At 39.1% G+C, this 21,858-nt stretch overlaps 1 protein-coding gene across 1 annotated transcript in view; it reads left to right on the top strand.

Annotated features, from left to right (window-relative positions):
* LOC129766464 (protein hedgehog) overlaps positions 1–19,702 on the top strand; it is a 30,524-nt gene extending 10,822 nt beyond the window's left edge. Inside the window, exons 2-3 of the mRNA XM_055766999.1 lie at positions 8,050–8,311; positions 18,035–19,702. Coding sequence (XP_055622974.1) covers positions 8,050–8,311; positions 18,035–18,687 — 915 coding nt within the window. The 3' untranslated portion in view covers positions 18,688–19,702. The remainder of the gene's footprint in view (positions 1–8,049; positions 8,312–18,034) is intronic.
* Positions 19,703–21,858: the final 2,156 nt, after the last annotated feature.

The following is a 21,858-nucleotide window of genomic DNA, read 5'->3' as shown; positions in this document are numbered from 1 at the left end:
TTCGCCATAATCGGTGGAAGTCAAAACGTTTCCATTCTTCATTCACTCTCTCTGCGCGAAGTTTGTTTAAGCTCTGAATGGGCTAGGCTTAATGTGTTCCCGCAAAGATTAACTTCCAATCGATTGTTGCGGTGCTGACTATACTTAACTTCCAGAGTACCATTCGCGCACATTATTCTTACGAAACGCTTACATAAATTATGAGGAAAAAATATATACCAGTGCACAATTAGTTCCGTAGTCACGGACTGGGCTCCGGCGCAGATGCTCTTAGGAAAGTCATTGATGGTGTACGAAACCATACGCCGTTGGACATTTATGGTGATATTGAACAGATACTTAGCGCGCTAGCGGAAGAGCGAATAAAATTCACAGAAATACGACACATAAATAATGAACCGTGAACATATATTGGTGTCAGCAAATTGCTCCATTAAGCCATGTCAAACGCAGCCAGCTCTCATGCCGAATGTTGCTAGCATCTTGCAGATCAATAACCTTCGCTGACATTCCGTTCTGATCCCTTAAAAAACCGAAAATTAACCGCAAGATGTGTCGCATTCTTCGCCGTACATCCGATACTCTCCACTCCAGTCTGGTCGTCAATTGTCAAAAAATCAATTTCACCACGTCCGGATGGAACCTTGCACGCTGCTGCTGCCTCTCCAAGCAAGCGGTAGGTTGATTCAGTATCTGATTACGACCTCCGGATACACTTCTGGCTATTTAGATATTGATCTACCACCCGAAAAAAATACGCTTCATATTCAATCAAGTGAGGAAACATCTTCCTGCGCCCCCTCCCATATTTTCAAAGGCACACGCTTCTAAGGATTCCCACAATCAAGCTATCAGATATGCCAAAAACTTACCTTACCCAACATACATCGAAATTCTGATCCTGTGTAACTCCTTCGAGGAGAGCGGTAGAATCGTCCTCTTCTGTTGCTGCTGTTGCTGCTACTCCTGCTACTGCGCCGGGATCCAATATCTGATTTCTATCAACTTCCATTGATTATCCGGTCGTTCTCATGCACAACCTAGATGAGGAGACTCTCGTTGTTGAGTGAGCTGATCGCTTCTTGGGCCCGGAAAGTTTATCATGTCCAATCAACACAACACAGCTGTAACATAATCCGCTTTCGCTACCCCGTCCGTTAGTTGGAACGATGTTCGTCCCTTCTACCATCGTCTACCGATCATGATCATCAATAGCAATATGTACACTGTCATAGTATACATGTAATTTTTTCGTCGATTATCTTTTTCCACCTTCCCATCTCGTCAATCAATTTCCAGCGTCCAAACGGTTGCATCTTATTATGGCAGGAGCACGTCTCCACGCACCGCATTCGAGTACGAAACCAACTTCTGACACTCGCTCCTGTTGCGCTTGCTGGGTGACTAATAATCTGCCCCGGAAAATGATTGCCGTGCAGCTTCTGCGAACTATACAAATAGCAAAAGCAGAAGCACCAGTTGAATAGAGCTCGATGACATAACTTATTGTACCACGAGCGTGTTCAACATAAATAACAGTGACTGTGCGCCTTTCGGTATGATATTCGCCCCGTCTGTCTTCTGCTGCCCAAAACGCGCTGAACGTTTTATGAACTTGAAATGACAGAACAAGTGAATTATATTAATGCGATGTAATTTAATACTTATCTCTTTTTAATTCGTCCCCTTTTACTCAGGTTTTTTTTCCTCCTTTACCGGATTTGACAAATGATTTCAGTTGAGGCTATTTATCACCCCACGAATATGTGATATTTGTCATATACTGCCGACACTATATGTCTTCCACCCGAGGCGGATAAAAAGCGGTGGCAAGTATTACACCCGGTTTGGGCTTCGAACGCCTACGCAGCGCCATATTTGACTCAGGTGTTTGGCAGTTGATATCGCCCCCTTGCGAGTCTACCCACATTTACGCTGTGGCGATGAAAGCAGCATCCCGCTCAAAATCAATTGCGAATACGAGAGCGTCGTGAACTTATAAGCGGTTAAACGTTTCGCGCCTAGGTTACGATTTGATAGAGGCAAGAGATGATTGATGGGCTGTCTCACACGATGCTTGATAAGCGGCTATTATTGGTTTGTCGTGACAAACAGGCGATAGACTATCTTGATATTGCACGCCATCTGTCATCGTAAACATTCCTTAGCATCCTTCTTCCTCCGCCGTTCCCGCTCCCGCCGCGTGGGAATGATCAAACGGCAAATCTTTGAGCTTACCTCAAACTACACATAATATGTTTTATTCTTCGTCCCAGCATCCCAGTGTTCATCAAGTCACACATTAAACCAACTCATGCGCGACAGCTTCTTCGGTATCATCAAATCCCGCTGTAGCTAACCGAAAAGTCATGTAACTTGTCACTTTTATTAATGCGCCTTAAACCGCATGGCTCTTCTCCCTTCGTCCGTATTTTGTCATCTTTTATTTCGTCTTCCTCTGCAGGGAATGCTTAACAAATTGTTCACGACTGAACCCTTCGCCTTGATTTTAGCATTACCGAAAGTCGAATGCTCGGGGAAAATGCACATCTGCGCGTACAATATCAAAGAAAGTGACCGCATAAACACCGCAGCCCACCAAACGGCGATATTGTTAGCAATCGCGACAGACGCTAAGGAATACTATAAACATTTACAGGCATTTACAGCAGTCTTTAACATGCCCATTGACGGTCACTGCTTTGTAACGAAACGACCGAGTAAACATAATTAAACATGAAAACCGTGCACCAAACGAGAGGAAAAATTAACAAAATGGTGTAAATTTGCTGTTGTTTTCTAATCATTATCCCTAGTGCTAACAGAGAACAACGAGGCCCCGGAGAATGGGAATGGGAAAGAAATTGGGTAAACAGTCCGAAGGTAGCAGCCGGGAAAGGAAGCGGCTAGATCAGAGGTGACTTGCGGCTTGTTGTGTCTGCTAGTTAGTACGATCGAATCCAAACGTTGCCAGCGACGAAATTCCAGCAACAATATTCCTCGAGAATTCAGTTCAACAACGGGAAACGGGACAACAATTGGTCTTTTCAGGCTCATTGAACTCACCCCCATGATAGTTTCAAAGTTAATCTCTGCGGACCCCGGGGGAAAAGCTTTCCAGTAGCAGCTGGTGATTCCCCTCTAGAGATTTGCCATCTGCAGGAGGACTACCGGTAAAGGGAAGACGAAAACAATATGAAAAATTAAAATTCGCATGCCTCAGTGGTGTTTGGCAAACATTGCCCTTTGTTTTGATTGCCTTCGAAGTGCCTTTTTTGTACAAAGCTTGTTGTTTACGGTTACCTTGCATTCAATTAGGAAATCAATTAATTCTTTTTCAACCGGACCAACCAACCAACATCATTCCCCAAGAGGGCCGGGTACATTTTCGAAGTAATTGGAAGGTTATTGTGATCCCTGTGCATTTTTTTTTTGTGGAAAATTGTGGAAGTTGTTCACTTTTTTGTTCGCATTGGTGTGGGTTCGTTACTTGACGCTCGTTAATGTCTTTCGTATGGAGAAATAAAAGCTGAACATGTAAAAATTCGGACACGAAAATCCTGTTAGGGCTCAAAAATAAATTTATTTTATATCGTTCAATGTTACAGGTATACCTTAGTAGGTGCTATTATAAGATTATTGTAAGGTCAATGTTTCAGTTTTCCTCCTTACTATAGACCATTGTTTTTTTTCTCAAGGTGTCCATCATCTTTTCCACGGGACCTGTTTCCACTTGTTTGGCTTCCAATTTCCATTTCCGATTGAAATCCTTCAGTTCAATTGTGATACCACTCTTTTTCTTCTGTGTGCTCAACAATTTACTAGTAGTTTTCAATTGATGTAAGTTTCGGAGTATTGGGTGGATTCATTTCCTTGGGAACCACTGTTAAGGTATTTTCACTTTTAGGTGGAATTTGAATAGTGGCTAAAAATCCGGTCGGATTATTCAATCCAGCTTATGCTGCTCCAGAAAAGGCAGAAAGGCTCTCTTCCGTAGGCGCTCCTCCTGGTAGATTGCTTTGTTCACGGTCCCAAAAGTAACAAACGCTTTTCAAATTTTCGACTTTTTCATATTTTTTTTTCTTTTTATTTGATTTGATTCTTTTCCGGGTCAACCGAGTTATAAAATTCCTGTCCATGAGTTTGATTGAAAACTGCCAGACAGTACATTTCGTCGTTCGGAACCACGAATTCATAATTTGTTAACAAATTTTTGTAGAGTTTCTCAACCCAGCCCACTTCTGCGTGTTTTTTTTTTGGACATAGAATTCGGAACATTCACCTTTTTCATCGCTTCCCTCAGATGACAGCTGCGGGCTCCGCTTGACAAGATCCACTACTTTTGCATGTGTTTCATGATTCGCTGGCTTTGCCGATCTGCCACTTTCGGGCTTCCATGCGATGGTATAACTTTCTCCAACTCAGAACGACACAGCCCTTGTTCAGAAATTTAACAAGTTTTGCTAACACTTGAATAGGCTGGGATTTTCGTTTCGAGCGTTCAAGATCGTTTTGTGCTTTCAGCCTTTGCCCGGGCGATCCACCAAACGATTTCAAACGTTTTTAGTTTTTGAAGAATTTTCCCAACCTGGTCGAGCCGTTTGCTTGAAAACATGGCAAAATGTCAAAACATAAACAGCCGAGGGGTCTTTCGATGAAAACTTATCGAAATCATGTCAATATTCAAAGTCGGAAGCGGCGACCTCTCGCAAGCAAACCTGTGTTCCACCGATTGATTTCTTTTTTCACTGTATATAATCAAATCCTGCATATAATCGAGTCAAACAAATTTTTTTTATTTGTTTTTTTGCATGTATTTTTCGTTTTTGAATATAAAAGAGGAATTTGATTTTAAATTTATCCTCTTAAAATCAGAAAACACCTTTCTCACATGAAAAAATAAATTTATTCAGATTCTCTCAGGAGGTGATAGACGATCATATTTGATGAAAAAAATCCTTCTACGCATATGTTCGAATTTCAACAATGACAGTTATAGGGCTTTTTTTGTTTCGGATTCTGTTGCCTCAAACTGATTCAATATTAAAAAGTACGCTACGGAAGACGATTCAGTTTTCATTTGAAAGATGAGAAAATTAGTGGATTTTAATAACATTTTGGAAGTGAAAAACTTAAAATTAAAATTTTTTAATGTGTTATTATAAATATCATCCTAAAAATGTATATTAAACTTGATTGTTTCTATCAACTAAATTGAAGTTTTTTAACCGCTCTACAATTTGTTCTTTGACAACCAACTTCTATCTTTTTTAATGTGGCTGCAATATCGATATGGTCAAAATTCAAGCAAAATCTTCAAAAATCACGATTTTTAGTATATTCGGATAAATGTTACATTCAGTTAACTATTGCATTCGGGTAAATGTCCATTCCGGTAGATGTTCTATCCGGGTATCTGTCGCATTCGGGTATTTGTTACATTCGGGTGATTGGAATTCGGGTGAATGTCTGTCGGGGAACTGTCTTTCGGATAAATGAGACACAATCGTCACTGGTGGTCCGTATTACATAGGTGAAACTTAGAAAAAAATATACAAAATAAGATATAAAAAAAACATTACAGTGTGTTTACTTTAATTTGAATAAAATAAACAAAATAAATGCAAAAAAAGGTGAGGTGGGCACTTTTTTGCCTATCAGTGTATACACTCAGTTGAATTTTGTAATAAAACTCTCAAAAAAATGCCCCAATCAGTTTTTTCGATGTATCCGGATGTTTTCGTAATGAGCCTCCATTTAGATTTTTATAATGTTTCAGTCCACTAAATAAAAACGCTGATGAGTTTTTTTCATGATGCTGCAAAATTGAACCTATTTTAAATTTATAATCAATATAAACTTGTTCATTGGAAACAAAAAAGGACCGAATTACCCGAGCATACACGCATTAGGAAGTATTACTAAATATCCACCAGCTGCAAGAAACCAACCAAAAAGTTCTTGGTAAAACCTATGGAACAAATCTTTTCCAGCTGGACACGGTTCAGCGGCGTGCCAATTTATAATTGGGAAAATGTGCAGAGAAGCTGAGGAGACCCGAAAGATATTTTAAATTAGATGTGACGGCATCTTTTACCACAAAAGCTCAAATCAAGAGAAACCATCCAAGAAAGAGAGGGAACAAATTCGTGAACGACAAACATTGGGAGAAACACCCAAACGTAGGGAACCCAAAACCTTAAAACGTCCAAATATTTAGACGCCGTAACAAATTCTTCCGACTCTAAGCGTATGCAGCGAATCAATTCCACGGTAGCCTTAAAACAAACAGCAAACAAGACAACCACCAGCTTGGGAGGAAGGAATTCGAGACAAGACAAATGATACCGAGGCGTAAAATTCCAGGAAGTGAACACGGGAGAGAACGATGACAAAAAAACAACGACAAAGCGGCAGTGGCCGATGCGGATGGAGGGAGGAAGGACAACTCTCAAGAATCGATTACACTTTGTGTCCAAGTTCACTCTTCACTTTGACCTCGTATTCGCTCCACTCCGAGGACTTCACACCGGGGTGGTTACTGGTTTCATTCTAGTCTATACATGGGTGAGAAGTGAAGAAAACGTTTCATCAGACACCCAACCAATTGACAGCCGTGAAAACATTTAAATCTAATATGACATCTGTGACGAAATGTTTACCAGATTAACTGTATGATGTATTGTGTTGAATCTGCCTTCTTTTCTTGTCGGTTTCACTTTGGCACTGCGTGCTATTCATTTAATCCTAAAGCCTATTCAACCAGAACGACCATGGGCATAAACATAAACATAAATTTTGCCTTTAGTTCCTCTGAGACTGTAAAAAAAACCAAGCGATCTTTGCGAAATTTTAGATTTTAAAATTTTAAACCAGGTGATAATTATTGGGGAAAAGAATTTCCACCTAAGCTCCTAAGCTCGTTCTGCATCCGTTGAATCGTATTTGTTTATTGCTGTTGTTTTCGTTTATTGACTAGAGTGTAGAAGAAACGAGAAACTTTCGACGCTTTGGAACATATGCATGGAACGAAAATAATTTTAATGACTTAAGCCACGCCTTTATACTTCTTCGCGCTCTCGTAGGTGGAGCCATCTGCGCAACGGCGACTGTCCCGGACGCCACTTAAATGACGAACAAGCGCAGATAAACAGCAGGCGTGTGAAGCTCGCTCCTGCAACGGTGGTAAGGAACCGTTATGGCGACTGTTTAATTTGACAGTTATTTAGTCCAGCGCTGTCAATTTCCTCCCTTTCACACCTACGGCCCATCGGCGGATCGGCGAGAAAAAGGTGAAAATTAGCAACCAGTGGCAAATTGAGGCCTTTTCCCGATACAGCGCCAAGAGGAACACTTCGGTCATCGCCAGAGCTTCTTGGGTGCAAAAAAGATTAATTTTTATTTTTATTGCTACACGCACCTCGTTAATCAGCTGCCACTCTGTCGAGAGGCCATCATTAAATGCAAAAAAGGTTTTTATTTTGCTCACCTTCTCTTTGCGTACACTTTCCAGTTAGTAATTTACAACAACTATACTTACACGGGAGGAGTGTGTGAAGTGAAGCATAGGAAGGCAAAGCAAAATGAAACCGGATTACAAATTACCTCGTTGATCATATTTTTACCGCCACCCGTTTGGGCACAAAACTTGATTCTTCTCGTATATATTTACCGCAAAGCATTCGACGGAATGGAGCAAAATTGAATCACTTCCCGATTAACGATCGATCTATCATCCGGTAACAAATCGCCGAAAGTACGTATATCCTCATTTTGTATAACTTCAAACACTTGTCGCGTTAGTAATATGGACGCGTGCACACTTGGTCGAGGTGTCTCTGCACGATAATTTGCACGCTATTAAAGGTCCGCAGGGCAGTTAACCACTTTTTATACACACACTCAGCCACCACGCTCAGAACGCCGTGAAACTCGCACTAATTTACAGCAATTACCATGTTGACAAATAATTATCGTTATTATCGTTAAATTAAATTATCGTCCATATGTTCATTGAGCTATGTCGCCTCTCTTTTCCTCTGTTTGCAGCGTTGTAAGGAAAAGCTCAATATCCTAGCCGTATCAGTAATGAACCAATGGCCTGGCCTGCGTTTGCTGGTCACCGAAGGTTGGGACGAAGATCACATGCATGCCCGAGATTCACTGCATTACGAGGGCCGTGCCGTGGACATAATGACATCTGACAAAGACCGCTCAAAAATCGGGATGTTAGCTCGATTAGCCGTGGAAGCGGGCTTCGATTGGGTGTTCTACGAAAGCCGCAGCCACATCCACTGTTCTGTCAAATCAGGTAGGTTCCAATATTTGCACATTACCTTGTAGATCAATATCAACAACAATAGCACCACGGTAACCGAAACAATAACCACCCTCTATGATACCGGGCCGATCCCCAGAACGGTTCGTAATTAGATACTTTTGTTTTACCGTCTTATGTTCTCGTACATGATACGGTATCATTTTACAATCTACAAAAAAAAGACCTCAAACGGCCCCATGTTCGCCTTGACTGACACGATCGGTCTTCCTTCTTAGACTTACATGTTCAGCCCAGCCAAAGATCACTCGTATTTCACGCCATTGTCCGCCTGGAAAGCGTCAATTTTCGCACAGTGATTGCACTGTCAGCAAAAGATCCACGAAAGGCATATTTAATGAATGTAAATTGTGATCGAGTCTCGACGACGACGGCCTGTAAATGTTCCTCCTGGCAAAGGCCACGTCTCAACCAATGCGAGAAACATCATGAAAAGCTTGGCTTGTTAATTATTTTCCCTCGCGGTCTTCGGGAGTATGCGTGAAGCGAGCAAGGCAAAAAAATCAGCATCCTGTTAATGCATTTTTCCTTTTTGGGGTACAAGTCTGTTCGGCAAGCTGACATCGTCGTTTTACATAAGCCGTTGGGTTGTTTCGCACTTTTGCGTTGCACAAAATTTTCTCGCATGGTTATTGGTTATTTACAAGTCAACTTTTTTTTGTCAATCTCGTCTAAACGATGAAAATGTTTGCTTTTATGCCCAATAGTATATTTACAACTCACTATGGTATATGTTCAATGTTCTGTAGCAGACCCGGAATATAACAGGAAGCTAGAGAGAATCATGTTTCATGAGAAAATCCTCCTTCGCATATGCTCGAATCCTAACGATGACAGAGTATCTTAACTTTTCTTGGATTGGGTTCTGCTTCCCCTAATATGATTCTAATTCAAAAAGTACACTACACAATCGTTTTTGATCACCGCTTAAACCAGCCAGGATGCAGTGGAAACAAAATGCAAGTACTGTATTCAGTACAAAATTATTCATTTATTCAAGTGAAAGTGAATCAATCAATTGAATCATTGATATTAACGTTCACAATTTATACACATGTTTCGCCCGAAACATTGAAATGTATACTGAAAGGTCCTACGTCAAAAAATAGAATTTGGGTGTCAAAGAACGAATTGTAGAACGACTAAAGAACTTCAATTTTATTAATACGAAAAATCTAGTTTATCATACATTTTTTGGAAGAAAATTTATAAAAACGTTTTTTAAAATTTTTTCTCATTCCACTAATTTACCGTTCTGAATCATATTTCGGACACTTTGTTCTAATATCTTGAAATGCTTAATGCACTGATGATATAACTATAACATTAATATCACAATTGCTTCTTTAGAGTAATCCCTTGGTTTCACTATCATTTCATATGAGAACTACATTTGAATTATAACATAATCGGCAAAAACCTGACAACACTACACATTATCGTTTGTGTTTGACGTTTGCTTAGCGTGCGCACGTACAATTTACCCGTTCAAAAATATTTAGATTTCTCGCGTGTTTCATCAGTTCTAATCATCGATAGCAGTTTACTGTGATTGCTTGGTAAGTGTTTCGCACTTAGTGTTAAGTGTTATAAAATATAATCAAGTGTAATGTAATTTTTGTCCAAAAAATTACAAAATAAAGTGTCCGAAATTTGAATTCAATCTGTCCGTGATCTGATTTAGTGTCCGAAGTTTGATTCTTATTCGCGTCATTTGAAAAGCATTTTATTCGATGATTTTTTTATGTTTTAATCAAATAGATACCAATTGGACGGCACCAGATGTTGTGTGGTTAACGTAACAGCCTCACAATCCGATCGGCCTGGGTTCAATCCCAGCTGGCGTCGTCGGGATTTTCTGAGGCGAAAAATCTCTGGTTACGTCTTCCTTCGGAGGGGAAGTAAAGAATGTCCCGACTCATGAGTTGTTGAGTCTGATAGGTAGGAACAGGTGGAGTCGCCTCCCTGATGTCGGTGATTGGCACTGAAGTGGCTGAATTAGGCCGACGAAAAATAAGCGAAGATAAAAAAATAGGTACCAAAGTAGAAAGCTTGAAAGCATATTGAACTAATTTATCGAAAATATCAACCAAATAATACCTGTGCATAAAGCTTAGATCTGTTTACTGCATCATATGCCTTAAGCGTCCAAAATATGATTCAGAACGGTAAATAATTTACAACTTTATCCAATCCAAATTTCCTCACCTTTCAAGTGAAAGTGTTGTGTCCGGAATAAAAGTTAAACACGTCAGTCCCGATGTATGTTTCGAAAATTATCCTCATCAATACCTACTTCTGATAATAATTCATGCTACCATGCCTACTACTTTCTTAAACCAGTTTTATACTATTCCGACACAACACAATACGTTTCATACAAGACAAACATCATTGCAAATGTTTTAAATGTGAATAAAAATCATCGGAACTTAAAAAACCGAACATGTACAATTTGTTTATTGGCTTTAAAATATGACTTATGCAAAGTTTTAGCTCAATCGGACGTGATTTAGGGGAGTCTCAATGCGCTCAAAGTTTGGTTTATTGATCCTCGAATCCTCTTTCAAGAAGGAGGTACATGAAATTGTGAAAATCGAATTTTTTTTCCGATGCCAAATGACTCATCAAGCACAAACGTCGGACATGATTAAGAGGTGCTTCAAAGCACTCGAAGTTTTGATTTTTGGCCACTCAGAAATTTTTTTTTCGAGATAACACCAGATCTCAACGTTTTATGTTTTCCTCAATGACTTAAAATTTGGGAAAATATTTTTTCGATTTTCCAAATTTCCCCCCTTGGAAGATTTTCGAGGGTCGAAAAACCAAAAATTTGACATGACCATGTGTATACACATGGCCCTAATGTGTATACATAAGATCCGATCAGACGAAAACATCACGGATTTCGCGAAGAGAATACTTATTTCGTCGGAGCCTTGTCGTGTGGTATTTCATTCACATAATCTAGCTTTTTATCACTTGCAATTGACAAACATTCTTTTTTTTTTCACTCAAACCTGCAGTTTGATAAACAACAGTGTTCTTGCACCAAAACTAGCAAACATTGTTTTCTACCTTCCAATCAGCAACCGAAACCAACAGTTCTGTCAGCTAACAGTTTCTTCGACCCAAGTCAGTAGCCTCCTTACTTCAAACCATCAAGTTTGGTGGAACTGTCACATTTTTTTGACGTAGGACTACATTTTTCAGTGCGGGTGTCTAATCGGAAAACATGTCACGTTTTCGTCTAGTAGTTACATCAATATTTTTTTACTGCGATCAGATTTCGATGATTGGCATACCAATCGAATTGAACATTCTCTAAGAGTGATTCACGTGCTTCATTTATTTCATTGCCATTCCCCAGTCCGTTAGTGGTTGTGATTGATGAACATTGAAAGCATTATTTATTTTCTCAGAAAATAATTTATATTTCAAAGATAAACCAAAACTTAAATCAGAATCCCATCCGCGTTGCCAATTATTTAGGAGCGAAATACCATTTAAACACGTCACTCTCGTCGTACGTATTGAAAATTATCCTTGTTTATATTTATCAATGCATACTATTTATAATTCATGCTACCATGAGTGCTTCTTCTAATAACTTACGACACACCCAAGAATAATTTTCAACACATGTTTTGGCATCTTGATTTATTAAATGAAATGAGCTCAAAAATAACAGAAATTGTGCTACTCTCCCACACCCACACATTTAAGTGGAAATTAGCGTTTAGAGCTCGAACAAAGTTTTTTTCTATCTCTTGAAATAACCGATATAGCGATTTTTTCTTAATTTGCTTTGGGGTCACCATTAAAAAACTGTTTTTTTGCTCTAACTTTTATATTTCAAATTCTACATACAAATACTGTCTTCAAAAGACTTTTAGAACATACTGATACAAACATTTTGCGATGTAGAACTTTTCTATATCTCAACTTCACTCAAAGTTATTGATATTTCTTTCCAAAAAATACGCTCTCTTCAATTGCGTGTTATTCTTTCTGGCGCAAACATAAAGAAATGTTTGTTGACGGAGTTTGAAAGAACAAATTTCACTCTATATAATATGTGATTTTCAAAGATATGTTATTTTTCGTATTTGAGTAAATTGAAATTGAAATTATGAGTTTTTGGGTGAAAAACCATCAATAACTTTGAGCAGGATTAAGATAATGACAAATTCTACATCGTAAAATGTTGGTATTGATTATCTTTGAAAGTCGTACGAGGACAATTTTGATGTAGAATTTTAAATATAAAAGTTAGAGTAAAATTACCGGTAAGTTTCGTGTAAAACAACCTTGCATTCGAGCCGACCTTTATTCAATCTACGCTTGATATCGTTTGGACCTTTTTTTGGTACAATTCCAAGTTGACGTTCAGTCTGATTTTTTTACTCATTTTTGGATAGTGTTTGCACTTTTCCGATAAATTTTTGGGTGTGTATAATCTTTGAACATCATCTGTTAAGTAACGTTAGGGTGCAACATATCTTGTATCGGTAACATGTACGCAAATGAGTATTTGACCTGTTTGATTCTCGTGAAAAAATCTCCGAAGCAATTCACAGCGATTGAAGGATGCCATCTGGCTACCGTTATAACGTGAAACGTTCTTTTCCTGTTCGACCAAGTTGATGAAATCGTTCATGAAAAAAGCGAATATCTCTTAGTACTTCATGCATCGATTGGTCTAAGATGACCTGAAAGCTTCGTTTAGGACTAGGGTGAATCTTCTGAACAATCAATGCAGTGGTTGACCAAATGTTGTTCACTCCTGATCCTTCGAGAACAACAGTTTATCGGTGGTTTAGTAAATTTAAAATGGGCCTTACAAGCACCGCAGATGCACCTCACTTTGGAAGGCAAAAAGAGGCTACGAATCCAGAAATACAAGTAAAATAATCGACTTGTTTTGCATGATCCTAGAGTGAAGTTACGCGAGTTTGCTAGGCCGTAGGTATTTCAAACGAACGAGCGGGATACATTTTGGGCATGAAAAAGTTATCCGCGCGATGGGTGCCACGTTTGTTGACATTCGACCAAAAACAGCGGGGCGTTGATGATTCAACAGCCGGTTTGGTGTTGTTGAAGCGTAATCGAGTGGACTTCATGCGGCGTTTTGCGGCAAGGGATGAAACGTGGATCCATTACTACACTCCTGAGTCCAATAGACAGTCTGCAGAGTGGCACTGAAGCATATTTCAAAGACTCAGACGTTTCGTACTAAAGAAAGTAAATCGAAATGTTGGAAACTCGATTAACCAAGTGTATTGCCCTCGAAGGAAACTATGTTGAGGAATGAATACAGCTATGCCCAAAAAACGATTGTTTTTATTAAACACTAGCTGACCCGGTAAACTTCGTCCCGCCCAAAATTTTTTTTTTATCAATACCTCCAAACATTCACATTTTTTTACTTACGATCATGAACCCAATCGTAGAACTGTTCCTTGATTCATCTTTTAATTGACCCTTCACAATTTACTTTTAATATAAATTTCCTAGGACTTCCATTAAAACTCGTCATTATAATATCAGATTATTTTCAGACACAATTCTCGTTCAAGATTTTTCAATCACTTGCAAACAACATGTTTTTCCGTTACATCGAATAAATGTTTGATACATAAAATATGATAGGATGAAATCGGATAATTCTTTCTTAAAGTTTTGCTCTTATAATGTGTAATTTGCGATCCATTTTTATTTATATAGATAGAAGAATCTAACATAAAAACATTTATTGCACCCTGAAACGTCCAAACGCCGAATTTGGGTTCATTTGCTTGATTAATTCTCGAGTTATACTGAAATTGGTGTTTCATTTGTATGGGAGGCCCCCCTTAGAGAGGGGGGGTTGTGTCTATCCACCATAGAGACATTTATTGCACCCTAAAACCTCCAATACTAAATTTGGGTTCGTTTGCTTGATTATTTCTCAAGTTATAAAGAAATTTGTGTTTCATTTGTATGGAAATAAGGAGAGGGGGAGGAGTATCTAACCACCATACAATTACTTATTGCACCCTAAAACCTCACCATGCCAAATTCGGTTTCATTTGCTTCATTAGTTCTCGAGTAATGTAGAAATTTGTGTTTGATTTGTATGGCTTTTCAGCCCATTTTCAGCCCATGTAGTACATCCTCACACCCAAGTGTCGATTCTTTGAGTGCTTCCAACATCAACGTGTGGACTTCGATATCAGAAGACTATGTTATAAAGGTAACTCGATTTCATAATTGCCTGGAGTGAGTAATTGAGAGTGCTTGAATAATTAAAAAGGCTTTTCAATCATGAAAAATCAGAAAAATATTTTTGAACATTGAGAAAGGATTTTCGCCCTTTTTTGTGGAACACCCTGTATGATGTTTATCCTATCCTAGAATGTTCCGGTTCAGCTACCTGTATATCAGTTTTACAATGCATTAAATGACATACAGCAAAAAGCATGTATTTTGCGCCATCTATTCAGACCTAACTAGCCTGGTTAAAATTGATGGTATTCATGTGAAAAAAATCTATTAGCATCCACCGACAAGTTTCGGCCATTCATTCACATTTTCATTCACACCACTTCGAATCTAAAAACCACCAAGCTTTGTGAGTGCAATTTGTTCCCCAACAACAAGCTCTTGTTTGGATGTAGCTTTGTCTGTTAAATGCCGCCTATAAAATTGGGCAAACCCGACTGAGGGTATCTCTTTTCTACACATAGCACAAGATAGCGTTACACTTCGCATCCTCACCACTATTTTACTCACGCCGCCGCCTCTTAAGAGACCAACCAAGACAGACGTGGAACGCGGAGGTAACGACGACGATTAACGGCAGCAAGAGATACATACAGATACAGGAAAGCTGCTGAAGACTCCGATCAATAAAATGGCGACGGCCAGTTATGCCGTTTCGTCAACTCTCTATTACTTTATTCACAGTTTCTATTTCTATTTTCATCTAGAGACTGATGAAATTAATGAAATGGATATTCACTAACAGTGAAAATAATTGTTAGCATACCTCGTTCAACAAGCATTGCAACGTATCATGATATAGCTCCTGATTAATATCCGTCTGTGGGATGGGTAACACGAAACGTCGATGGAATTTGTCCAGAAGCAGCTGGTCATCAGAAAGAAGCATGGAATCCGCCTTGAAGAGATATAACATTAATAAACTTTTATTCGTGGTTATTACTGTCTGACATCACACCAGGCGGATCTGCTGCTGCTTGGTGGAGGCAGAGTAATAAGTCGATGGTAGCGGCGCAATAAACGGACTCTGATGTAAATAATTTTAATTCCGATATCGTGAGAATGCAGTTGGTTCGCGGAGAAGCGTTTCATTCATCTTCTGCAGGCGGGAAGAAAAGAAATTTGCTTTCAAAGAGGGCACTTTGCGTCAGGATTTGTTTGTTTTGAAACTATAACAATAACAGATATGTCGAGAGAGAATACGGCGTATGGGAAACCGAATGAAATCGAAAAGGCCAGTGGAAACATTTGAAATAAATCAACAGGCGATTTGGCGAAGAATTAAATTCTGATTGAAAGGTTCATATCACTCAGAAAAGGCGAAGGATGGGTATTTATTTTTATTCCTACACAACGGTAAACATGTGTCTCAAAACTCGCCCGAATTCAAATATTTCGTTCCAAGATTCAGTAAATACGGAACTTCTGAGCAACGCTTCTGAATGAAACACATTGCATTATGTTTAATCATGTATCAAATCCTGTAAAACTGGTTATCGAATCGATGTTTAAAATTCATTCATACGTCTCGGAAAATCAAGAAAGCTTGCGAGTCGACCATTCATCTATCGCTATTCGTCGAAACCCCGTATCACGAAGACCAGGGAAAAAATGAAATAAACCGACGTCGAAACTGGTTTTCCCGGCAGGATGCCTCTCGCTCTCTGCGGTTAGGAAACTCTCAGCATCATCACCACCACATTCGAAACACGATTGGCAGCAGCAGCGCCCAGCGGCGATTCGACCACATATCTGAGGCCGTTTATTTTATTGTGCACCAAAACAGAACACCTCCTAACATTTTGGTTTTCGGTTCGGCATTCTGTGCCGCCTCTGCTGGTGGGAATAGCACGAAAAATGAGAAACCACATGAGTTGGCATTTCAGTGCTTTACAATCTATCGGGAGTAGGATGATACTAAAAGGCACATAAACAGAAGATCCAACAAAGGGAATGAACAAGCCCAAGAGGATATGGAAACCTATTTTTATTTGTGGTTTGCTTGTTTCTCCATTCCATTTTTGCTCGTCTACCGTACTGCCTGTGAAGTATCCGAAAAAGATAATAGCAAACACCTGAACAAATCCTTTCCCAAACGATAGAACTTGTATCGGGCCGAGAGTTCAACTCACAAGAGCTAAACAAATATAATTCTCTTCTATCGACAATCCTTTTCCTTTTCCAAGAACTGCTAAAGCTCAACGCAAAGCCGCAACCCCGATAGCTTGAAAAAGTATCGCAGTATTAGAAGGGATAATATTATTAGTAAATTAATTTTTTGACGGAATTATGTCCCTTCCTTGAGCAGATTCTAGAGTAAAGTTGGTTAGCCAAATGGATTATAGGAATCTGTGCGTGTTATGCGCTTCAATACAATGATACGACGATTTGCAATCTTCTCGGTGAGCAATGCTTTTTAACAAGCTTAAGTTCCCGACTGTTGATGGACGCTGTTGTCGTACACCTTCAAATTCAAATCAACGCCATCAATTAATACGCAATTCATTGCAAGGGTGTCATTAGCTTGTTCGACATGACAGGACAAACCCCAAACACGTCAAAATACGGTACATCCTACCCTCGACAAAAGCAGTGAAGGTCGATTAATTTGAAAGTGCCGCACCACAGAATAACGGTAGAATGAACAAAATTAGCAACCGATCCATCTCATCTCGGTCTCGATTATATAATTATCCGTCTTGCAGGGCACAGGTAACCCAAACCGTTCCGTAGCAGCTTGCAAGAGGCGGGAAATGATTTTCTACTTCACTGAAGTGTTGCCTGCTGATGGCTATACTCTGGTATATCGTTGCACAAATGCGCAATCAGCTCAACATCCACCGATAGCAATCACCGCACCACACACATGCACCCCGAAAAATGTGAAAACCGAGCGGCGTACTGCTCCTTGAAAAAGGAGGACCTCACGCAGAATCCGGCATAAGTTTGTCTGATCTCTTTCTTCTTGTTCGCTTTATAAACCGTTCGGTTATTGTTATCCCTCATTGTCATTGATACAGATTAGTTTCCTTTCTGGCAACATACATGAACTTCAAAAAGCTAAACTGCTTTTCTCACTCTCGAAAACCAAAGCATCAGCGGAAGGGAGATAACCATCAGCATTGAGAAAATGAGCATCCCACGCAGATAATTGAATCTTGTTTCGCTCCAACAATGTAAACGAACATGAAAGAGAAGGAACGACCTTTTTCAACAATAAACCTATGGGAAAAGGAGGGGACCTATGTGGCTAAAGGACTGTGCAATAAATCAATAGATAGTAAAAATGTAAACCACAGCACGGCGCCGCGGTGCCTTTTCAAGTCATGTTTTTCATTTGTTTGATTATTTTACTCGGTCGATACATATTTTGACAAGGTATCAAATTTTGACGCAACTATCATTTTGTCCTTTGTGTTCTTCCATTCACAGATTCATCACAGTCAAACCATGCCAGCGGATGTTTTACCGGGGACAGCACTGTCCAAACCGCGGACGGAGAAAAGCGGAAGCTAAGCGAACTCAAAATTGGCGAGAAGGTGCTCAGTGTTGACAGTGCTGGAAATGCCATCTACAGTGAAGTCATGCTCTTCATGGACCGGGATACCCATCAAAGCCGGGAATTCGTACACATAGAGGCCGACGGAGGATCTCAGCTCTCTGTGACACCGGCCCATCTAGTGATGGTGTGGCAGATGCTACTCGGTGAAACACGTTTTATATTTGCCGATCGCGTCCAGGAAGGCGACTACATTTTGGTCAACATCAACAACAATTTGGAACCACGTAAGGTGCTTCGGATATCGACGAAATTATCACGAGGTGTGTATGCTCCTCTCACCCTGGAAGGCACTGTGGTGGTCGATTCGATAGCCGCCTCATGTTATGCACTCATTGATAGCCAGAAGGTGGCACACCTTAGCTTCCTCCCATATCGCATGGCACAGAAGTTTATGAATCTATTTAAATTTAGTAGTCAAAGTCATAGTTTAAGTTTACCCCGACACGAGGGGATACATTGGTTCGCAAAAACATTGTACACCATGAAAGATTATATCCTGCCGTCGGAGTGGCTCTATCACTAGTATGCAATGACAGGTTTCCATTCGAGTGCCTTTAAAACACACTTTTGTACATTTTGTAAATTTTGTTAATCACTATGGAATAACTTGAATCGTTTCCCTGAAGGCAAATCAACAAGAGAAATGGTGTGAGAGATATACTTAAATTATATGCGAATGAACGAGACTATAAGCGAGACAGAATGTGTAGCCCCAATCAACGCGCAAAAACAAAAGCTCGAACGGGGAAGGTAAAGTAATTTAATTTGCTTAGCAACCTTCGGAATGTTTGTGAAACGCTCCTTGATATTTAAAGACAAGTAAAGCAGCTTGACTAAGAACTACGGTAAGGTGGTTTCGTCTGAAGCGATGTCTAGTTTTTGTAAGTAGTACCAATATCAAATAATTTATTTTAGTTGTATTGTAAAAAGCTTTTTTTTAATTAATCGATGAATCATGATCCAAAAAACTTTATTGTTGATATTGTTTGAGAAAATTTGGCCAGTGAATAATCTGCTTTTCTTATCAAACACAAAACGCTTTGTGAAAGAAGAAGAAAAATATAACAATTGTAACAGCGAAGGAATAAGCTAGTACGAGAAGAAATATTTATAAAGTAGAATTACGTGACTACAAGAAAAGTGATATCTAATTATAGTTTCAGTCTAACCTAATATAATTTATAAACAAAAAGCAACAACTCAAAGCACTCGTTTGCTTTGTTTGAGATGCATAGAGGGCGTCGTTAAAGCTTGACGATATTTTTCATTCTCAACCATGAAATATTTCAACGCGAGAAGCTGACAAACAAACAGATACGGAAACATTTCCTATTGTGGACACGAACATCGAACATATGCTTTCATACGAAATATATATTCCTGTTAGCATTATTACCAGTATGAATAAACACAAACGATTTCTACAGATTTCCCAACAAACGATGCATTCTCTGTAAATATAGTAAAGCATGAAACATTCACCACTCCAAAGTGACGAGTTTGTAAAAACTAAATTAAAATTGTTATTCATACAGAAACAGTTTTAGATTTTTATGGAAAATTTGAGAAAATGCCAACGTCATCCAATCAAAAATTCATCACTAGAAATTAATTGGGGACTAGCTGACCCGGCAAACTTCGTTACGCCCAAAATTTGTTTTTTGTTATGAATACCTTCAAACATTCACGTTTTCTTACTATGAGCAAGTTCATGGGTCCAATCGCAGAACTGTTTATTGATTGATCTTCTAATCGACCCCATTGAATTTACCTTTTACTATTAAATTCCTAGTATTTCTAACAAAATTCATCATTATAATATCAGATTATTTTCAGACAAAATTCTCGTTCAAGGTTTTTCAACCACTTGCAAATAACACGTTTCTTCGTTACATGGAATAAATGTTCTATACAGAAAATATGATAGAATAAAGACAGCCCTAAATCGGACAATTCCTTCCTCGAGTTCTTCTCTTATCAACACATTCGGCGATGCTTTTTTATTGGTATAGATAGAAGAAGATATAGTAGTGCATTTCATCGTGCGTAGAACATATGGGAATTTAATTTTCCGAAATTTCCCTTTTTCCTTCAGAGTTTTCCGAGAATTTTCAATTGTCATGTTTGGTTGGAATATGTTTGATTGAAACACGTGTAATATTTTTATGGGACCCCCTCTCCATTCCAGAGTGTCATACCATCATAGAAATATTTCTCATACCCTAAAACCCTCACATCCCAAATTGTACTTGATTAGTTCTCGAATTATGCAGAAGTTTGTGTTTGTGTGCCCCCTGTAATTTGTGATTCATTTGTATGGCAGCCCCCCTTAGAGAGGGGGGTGGAGTGTTTAACCACCATACAAACATTTATTGTACCCTAAAACCTCCATATGCCTAATTTGGTTCCATTTGCTTGATTAGTTTTCGAGTAATGCAGAAATTTGTGTTTCAGTTCTATGACAGAGACCGCCACACATATATGGTGTTTTTGCGAAAGCCATCAAAGTCCAGCGTGGATACAACCAGGTTACAAAACTAGAGGGACGAGATCTAGCGTCATGAGGATGCATCGTATGCCTTTTCGAAATTTACAACAAATCAGTCTAGCCAGCAAGTAATCAACTATCCATCCCCTCTTAGATGATGCCTACACACGCTACTTGTGATTTTTTCACACGCTACTAATGACAAATCATTGATTTTCGATACAAGTTATCTCAAAAGCTTATTTCAATAAGTGCGATCGTTTGCCCCATAGGCTGCGAACTTGTGCTTCCACTATTGGACAAAAGTCCGCATTTAACGATTTGTATTATAATAAATATTGGACAAGCAAAACTCGAAGTATTTATAGATTGCGTTTCGAAGGTTATATATAGTTACTATTTGGTAAGCAAACTGAACCCTATTGGCTTTCCTTTTAAATGTTATTAGACGACAACTGTTAGGTGCGCACCTGCGAGCATTAGCACATCGAAAAGTTATATTTTCATCGCATCGCATTTTGTCCTTGCGATTCAATTCTTTTCTGAGAGCGAGACCACTCTATCACAAAGCGATTCGATCCAAAGCTCCGAGGCTAAGCACCCAATCGGATCAGGAAACGAAAGTAAAGCGACGGCAGAAACTAACGAACGAATCATATAATGATACAAGCGAGCATCGATGAACACGCGCACAGATACCAAACGATGACTCGCACGCTGTGTTCATTCAGTGTTTTCGTTGACACGTCAGTTTTCTGTTTCATGAGTGATTTAAAACATATTATTGTGTGCGTTGAATGAATCAAATAAGAGAATGTAACGAGTGCTCGATGATACGATTGGAACCATCCTTGCTTGCCTCCTAAAACCTCCACATGCCAAAATTTGGTTCAATTTGCTTGATTAGTTCTTGAACTATGCAGAAATGTATGCTTCTTTTCTATGGCATTATTGCACCCTAAAACCTCCACATGCAAAATTTGGTTTCATTTGCTTCATGAATTCTCGAGTTATGTAGAAATTTGTGTTTCATTTTTATGGTAGCCCCATCTAAGAGAGGGGGAAGGAGTATCTAACCACCATAGAATCATTTAATGCACCCTGAAACCTCTACATGCAAAATTTTGTTCCATTTGCTTGATTAATTCTCAAGTATTGCAGAAATTTGTGTTTCATTTGTATGGCAGCCCCTCCTTAGAGAGGGGG

This window comes from Toxorhynchites rutilus, chromosome 1 (genome assembly GCF_029784135.1).
Source record: "Toxorhynchites rutilus septentrionalis strain SRP chromosome 1, ASM2978413v1, whole genome shotgun sequence".
Classification (NCBI taxonomy): Eukaryota; Metazoa; Arthropoda; class Insecta; order Diptera; family Culicidae; genus Toxorhynchites; species Toxorhynchites rutilus.
Note: the sequence above shows the minus strand (reverse complement) of the source record. Positions and strands in the feature narration are given on the sequence as shown.